The sequence below is a fragment of the Elephantulus edwardii genome, unplaced genomic scaffold, assembly GCF_000299155.1.
Source record: "Elephantulus edwardii isolate Elephantulus edwardi_28Jun2011 unplaced genomic scaffold, EleEdw1.0 scaffold00261, whole genome shotgun sequence".
Classification (NCBI taxonomy): Eukaryota; Metazoa; Chordata; class Mammalia; order Macroscelidea; family Macroscelididae; genus Elephantulus; species Elephantulus edwardii.
Genome location: NW_006400011.1, coordinates 3,868,044 through 3,874,586, shown reverse-complemented (window position 1 = coordinate 3,874,586; position 6,543 = coordinate 3,868,044). Strand labels below are relative to the sequence as shown.

The 6,543-nt window shown below is 46.3% G+C and overlaps 1 protein-coding gene across 1 annotated transcript in view; it reads right to left on the bottom strand.

The window, feature by feature from the left end:
* Positions 1–2,831: 2,831 nt before the first annotated feature.
* Positions 2,832–6,543, bottom strand: part of LOC102874291 (chromosome unknown open reading frame, human C1orf158) — a 5,034-nt gene continuing 1,322 nt past the window's right edge. Inside the window, exons 2-4 of the mRNA XM_006899570.1 lie at positions 6,248–6,361; positions 4,604–4,781; positions 2,832–3,007 (exon numbers count right to left, since the gene is read on the bottom strand). Coding sequence (XP_006899632.1) covers positions 2,832–3,007; positions 4,604–4,781; positions 6,248–6,361 — 468 coding nt within the window. The remainder of the gene's footprint in view (positions 3,008–4,603; positions 4,782–6,247; positions 6,362–6,543) is intronic.

The window sequence follows — 6,543 nt, the reverse complement described above, 5'->3', positions numbered from 1 at the left end:
AGATAGACAGAAGACTCTGTGAAATCAGATTCTGGCTCAATGGATGTTTGCTGAGTGTACAGAAGGGTGGCATGGCCAGCTCAGCTCCACCCCACAGTGTTGCCCGGGGCTCTTCTTGAGAGGCACTCTTCCCTCCATTCTTTTCATTTCTTCTCCACTCATTCATTCAATAAACATTTCTGCCGCACCTCGTAGCTACCTGGTTCTCGCTCCGTGACCATTTCAGATGAGTAGATGGAAAAGTGCCATTAAAATCACATTTGGAGAAATAGGAAAGGGAAGTAGAGACGGCACTGAAGTAGGAGGGCTGGAGTAAGCAGGTATGCTGTTCAAAGGACGGCACAAATCCAGGTTCTAGTTCAAGCTTTAACTGATAGATGTCCAGGTATGAAAGAACCCTCTAACATGCACACAGGTGGCCATGCCCTAAGCTGTGTGCTGCTCCAGCGGGTGCAGAGTGTTATCACCCGCCGTGTGTTTGCAGAGGCTGTCGACGAAGCATGACCACTTGCTTCCTTGCTTGGGTCCTACTGACTACACGTCATAGTGACTCCATGGACAATGGATCTGAACCATGCCCCATCCTGTGCCGGCCTCACCATCTATGATACACTTGAGCCCATTGTCACGGTCACTATGTCAGGCCTTCTTATTGAAGGTCTTCCTCTCTTTCACTTCCCCTCCACCTTTCCAAGCATGATGTGGAGGAAGAATATAGCAGTTGCCCCCCACCCTTACCCCCAAGCTTGATCACTTCCTCAGAGACTTGATAACATCTAAGCTGGTCATATCAAAGATCAGACCAGACAATGGATTCTGATAAAGGTCTGAGCCTGATGAAAATAGCTAAAACCTAACTCAATTAACACACCAAATTCTGAGAAATACCATCTTAATCATCCTCAGGACCCCTATAAGAAGGAAACTCAGACTGTCCACGTGCCTGCCATTTCAATCCTCTCCCCACATGCTGTGCAGCCAGATCACTTGGCGTCCTTCTCAGACCGTGCAGTAAAGGCCTGCTTGTTTCTTGGGACCAGCTTCTTTTTCTCTTCTCTCCCTTGCCCTTGTGCTCTATTTTCTATCTAACATGATGTCTTTTTCTAATAACTGGTTCATCTTGACAATGTGCCCAAAGTATGAGAGATGAAGCTTCACCAGCCTTGCCTCTAAGGGGTACTCTGGTTGCACTTTCTTCAAGATGTATTTGTTTTGTTTTGTTCTGTTTTCTTTTGGCAGTCCATAGGATATTCAGTACTCTTCTCCAACACCACAACTCAGAAACATTGATATTTCTTCTGTCATCCTTAGTTATCATCTAACTTTCAAATGTATAACAAGTAGTTGAAAACACAGTGGCTTGCATCAGATATAACCTGACCATACTGCCTGTGTTCTGTGCTTAAAACCCATTTCAAAGACTTTGTAGCTATGTGACCTTGGGCCCATTGATTACATTCTCTTATACATATTTCCTGCTCTGTAAATCAGAAATGACTACTAGTCACTACCTTGGGGCACCTAGGGAGTCCATGGGTGGTGCAAACAATTAACACTCACTTGCTAACTGAAAGATTGGAGCCACCTTTTAGAAGTGACCTCAGAAGAAAGACGGAGTGGTCTACTTCTCAAGGATTACAGCCATTGGAAGGGAGCTCTGGTAGTGTAGTCTGTAGGGAGTTGTTCCACTACAACAGATACCACTTTTTTATGTACACAATGGCTCCATAAGGTCAATATGGGCAATATTTGGGGGACGGGGGGAAGAAAAAGATAGGTAATGTCCTCTCTTGTGATTTACAGCTTCAGAAAGTCAATGAAAAGTCAATCGTGAGTTGATCACAGATCTTCTGTAACGTCACAGCCATTGAAATCTTGTCAAGGATGGTCAGTGCTACCCTGACACATACAGGGGAGTCCTGAATTGGAATTCATTTGATTTTCAAGTGGTTGAAATAACCAAGCACTGTGCCTAAAGCAGGGAATACAAACAATAGGGGCAAATGTCAGACTAAGACCATTCAAGGAAAACCCAATTACCATTGAGTTGATGCAAAGAAAGAAGGGCTTTAGACCTTGCATGTCAAAGAGGGCAGCTTAGGAATGTGTTATTCCCAACCTGAGGCTGGCCTTTGCATGCATAGAGCATGAGACTCTTGTTCTGGGCAAGAAAGGACAGAGCCCAAGTTCTTCTGTCTTCATCCCAAAACCTCCTTCAATCAAAATGCACACACACAAAAAAGATTCTAGAGCTTACAGTTGATGAGAGAGAAATTTTGTTTCTTCAATGCCCTTCTCACTGAAAGTCTTTCTCTTCCCTGGGTGGCTGCAGACAGCCTGGCCTCTTGTCTAACACCCCTGCTCTGAAACTGTCATTGTTAAAACCACTGTGGCCACTGTGCCAAGCTTTCAAGATGGAATTCACTAGCCAGAGGAAGATCGCCGATTGTCCCAGCCAGTTGTTAAGGTGACATTTCAGTTCATAAGAACATGAGGGAGTTATACAATCTCTCTGGGCCCAAGTTTCCCATCTTGTGAAATAAAAGTGTAGAATGCAAGGATCTTCCCAGGTTTTTCTGGCATTCTGTCATCTGCATCACACAGTGTGATCCATAGTGTCAAAGAGATTTAATTGTACGATGGAAAATAAGTGAAACTATTAGGCAGGGAGGAGAAGGAGGGTCTGTGGGGGTCTTGAAATTGCTACGATAAACCAGGGAGCTTTACCACCACTCCTTGTATATCTTTAGTCATTTGCAGTGTGGCAAGTTCCATGAGCTGTGTGTGGCTATCCTGTTGGTGCTGTCTGAGCTGCAAGTGGTTGGCCGCTCTCAGAATTCTGGGAGAGGGTGCAGGCGGCGAGGAGGAATCCGAATGGCATGCTCCTGCCAGGACATGGCAGACATGGGGGGTCTGAGGTAAGAGGAAGTGTAGATGCTCTCCCTGGTGTCCTTTCTGTGCCACCTCCGATTCAGCTGTTCATAGAGTCCGTAGTTTGTAGGGGGAACTGCAAGAGAAACCAGGGCTGAGGAGTAGGATCTCTCTCTGAACCATATCTTTTTGCATCAAAGGAGACTGCAAGGAGATGTATCACTGTACCACTGGTTGGGTGGGTATAGCTTCTAAGTTGGATCAATGCCCTCATCCACCTCAATTCCTTCAAAGTCTTACACAATTACGTGAACACCACAATCCACCTCCCTTATCATGGACTGAGACCCCTGCTCGGTTCTCCCTAATCCTGCCTTACTATTCTTCCTCCTCCCTCTCCTGGAATAATGTCCTCCCTAATCTTTCCATGGCTCCCTCCTTCTCCTTGGGTCTCAGTTCAACTGAGACCTTCCCTCAACATCCCATTAAAAGGAGGGTCACAGAGCCCTGTCTCACTTCTATCCACTAGCCTGTTTTTCTTCTCTTCACAGAACATAGTCTTATCTCAATCTTATTTTTTGGATCTTAAGCTATCTTATACACGGGTGCTGTTATGTACCATGAAGTTGGAACAAACCAATAACTGACTCTCCAGAAGACGGTTTATCAGAGGCTGTAAATTACCAGAAAAGATTGCCTATCTTTTTCACAAAGATCCACTAGTGGACTTGAACTAGTGAGCCTTTGGGTTAACAGCACAACTTCTCACCACTAAGCCACTAGAACTCTTTATCCTTTTCCTTAATAATGTGTTATTCCCCCCCCCCCCCCGATGTGTGAACAGCCCAAAGGCAGTGACTCCCTGGTGTTTGCCACTGCTGTGACCCTGGGTCCTGCAGCAGTATGTGAGACATAGGAATCACTCAGTCCCTATTTGTGCCCTGGTGGTGATAATGCACTTAACTGCTAAGCAAAAGGTTAGTGGTTCAAAGACACTTAGCTACTCTTTGGAGGAAGTATCTGGCAATTTGTTTGCATAAAGCCTAGGAAACCCAGGGGGTCAGTTTTGTCCTGTCTGACAAGGGCCTAGGATTGGTTGTAGATGAGACGACTGTTGTGATCCATAGGCCTTTTGTCAGCTAATTTTCAGAAGTAGACTGTCAGGCCTTTCTTTGTAATCTTTCTGGTTTGGAGACTAACCCAACCCACCCACTTCCATCATGTCAATTCCGACTCATAGCAACCCTGTAGGATAGAGAAGAACTGCAACACAGGGTTTCCAAGGCTGCAAATCTTTGTGCAAACAGACTTCTCTGCCTTTGCACCTACAAAGCCCCTGGTAGATTAAAACTAACACTTAATCCATGGCATCAACAGCTCTCCTTCTTAGTCTGGAAGCTCAGCTGAAATCAGTTTAGCATCTACCCAAGTTCTTACAACAACAACCAACACCACATTGGTAGAATGTCCTGGCTCATGCAGGGAGGTGGTTCTTTGTCACCTGTGCCCTGGGGCTGCTGCCCCCAGGTGGTGTAGTCATTATGTGGCATGGGAAGAGGACAGATGTCAGCCCTGAAGATGTCATTTTTCTAGTGGTTCATTACCAAGTTCTCCTGAAGGCCACGACCACCCCTGCAGCAGCTAGCCCAAGAGGGCCCACCTCTGACCCTCTATCCCTAAGCAGCTCTCTGCAGAGCCCAACACAGGAGAAAATTCTTGATCAAAACAGTACCAGGAAGGGGGAAGTCTGATGCCTCCGGCAGCCACAGCAACTTATGCCCATTCCAGGTGCGATATGGAGGCAGATGAGGATTGTAGTTGTGACGGTTGTAATGGTCGTCATAGGTGCTGATAAGGTAATTAGTCCTCGGCTCTTGATGGTGGGTAATCAGGTGTTTGTATGGGAGCCCCTGGAAGAATAAAATGCATTGAGCACATGATTGATCAAGCAAGGCAGTCTACCAGTAGTGGAAGGAGGCAGAAGCTGTGCAGGCTGCCTGTGGACCAAGCTGATGTGGTCACCTGAGTTCTCAGGGCCACCAGTGGAGAGAAACGCTTGCTCGTCACACCCTCCACATTTTTGCAGACAGTTCTCAGAAAGATCTCTCCTCTAATGCCAAGTCAATTCATCCCTAGGGTGAACTATGATGACACATTGAAATTAAAATCAGGACACACTGCTGAATGAGGTGTCTGCACTCCCATGATCTGAAACGATACCCTTGGATTTGTTTCAAGTCTCTTTCCATCTGAGTAAAGACTTTGAAGGCAAGAGAAAGATGCTGAATACCAGCCATTGACACGTTCACCTTACCTTTCAATCTGTTACTAGGGGAAGAATCAGAAGGCACCTCATAAATTGTCTTCTCCTTACAAAGGATTTATGGCTCCCTCAGCTGGAAACTGAGATAATTTCTTCAGTGGGGTATTATTTATAGGGAGAAGAAAGGCGGGTTCTGCCTTGCTCTGGGACATTTGCCTGAATCAGTGATTTTCCAAGAAAATCCTTTAGTCCTAGAAGGGGGCCTGGGGGGACTGGGCTGATTTACAGGGGCAGTTAATGTTGATTTCCATGCTGGTCTTCTTGTCTGGAGCAAACAGGAGGGACTGTGTCTGCTATGGTTGGGAAATGCTGCCCAGACCCACTATTTCAAGTGGCAGTTCCATAAATAAGTCAGATCACAATGCCAGAAGGAGACAGGAGGATGGGCCTAGACTATTAAGCAAGGGTTCCCAAGATATACATCACCAGGTGCCACTTGGTAGCTTCCCAGTGCCAGAAAAAGTGAGTTAAAGGGTTTCCCGTTGAGTAAGGATAGTGTTGAGGAGGCTCAGTGGCTCAACCCAGGGTTCTCGCTACATGGGGAAGAGAGAAGCCAACCTGTACTTTCTGGCCTCTTCTCTTGGGCCTCACAGTGGTGATTCTGAAGTAGAATTCTCACCTTCCAAGGGTAGACCTGGGTTTCCCCTTCCTAGTTAATGCACCTCCATCACCCTTCTGTTAGTAGAAGCTTGTGTGTTACCACAATGTGGAACAGGTGTTATCAGAGCTTCCAGATTAAGACAGGCTGGGACTGAGGCCTGGCGATTGACTTTCAGAAATTAGCAGGCAAGATTTTATCAGTCATGATGCTCTGATCTGCAACCCATTGGAGAGAAGGATAAAATGAGGACACATTGCATTGTCTTGCTTTTGAGGGTTCCATTGTGAGTTATGGGCAACTCAACTGCAGCTAACAGCACAGATGGTGAAGGGTTAAAGCTACTGGGAACCTCTGCATTTTGAAGGTATGTATCCTCAATGGGTGCTTGGAAATCGACTAGTGTCGCCTGGGCTGTGGGGCCATTAGAACCAAAGACCATCACTCTCACTTACCTCTATTTTCCTCTTCCCGTACCACCTGGAAATCAGGTCTGGTCGATGGTGTGGAAAGGGCACATACTCTTTTCTGTAAATGCACTCTGGTGTTTTCTCAGTGGTTCTGATGAACTGGAAAAGATCATATATTCCAGAGAACCTTTCAGATGCCCTCTCTCAAACATCTGCTTTCAGAACCCTTGAAGATGAGGTGGGGAAGAGGGAGACGGAGAGAGGGAGAAAGAGGGAGGGAGAGAGAAAGAGAGAAAGAAAGAGAGAGGGAGAGAGGGAGGGAGGGAGAGAGGAGAGAGGAG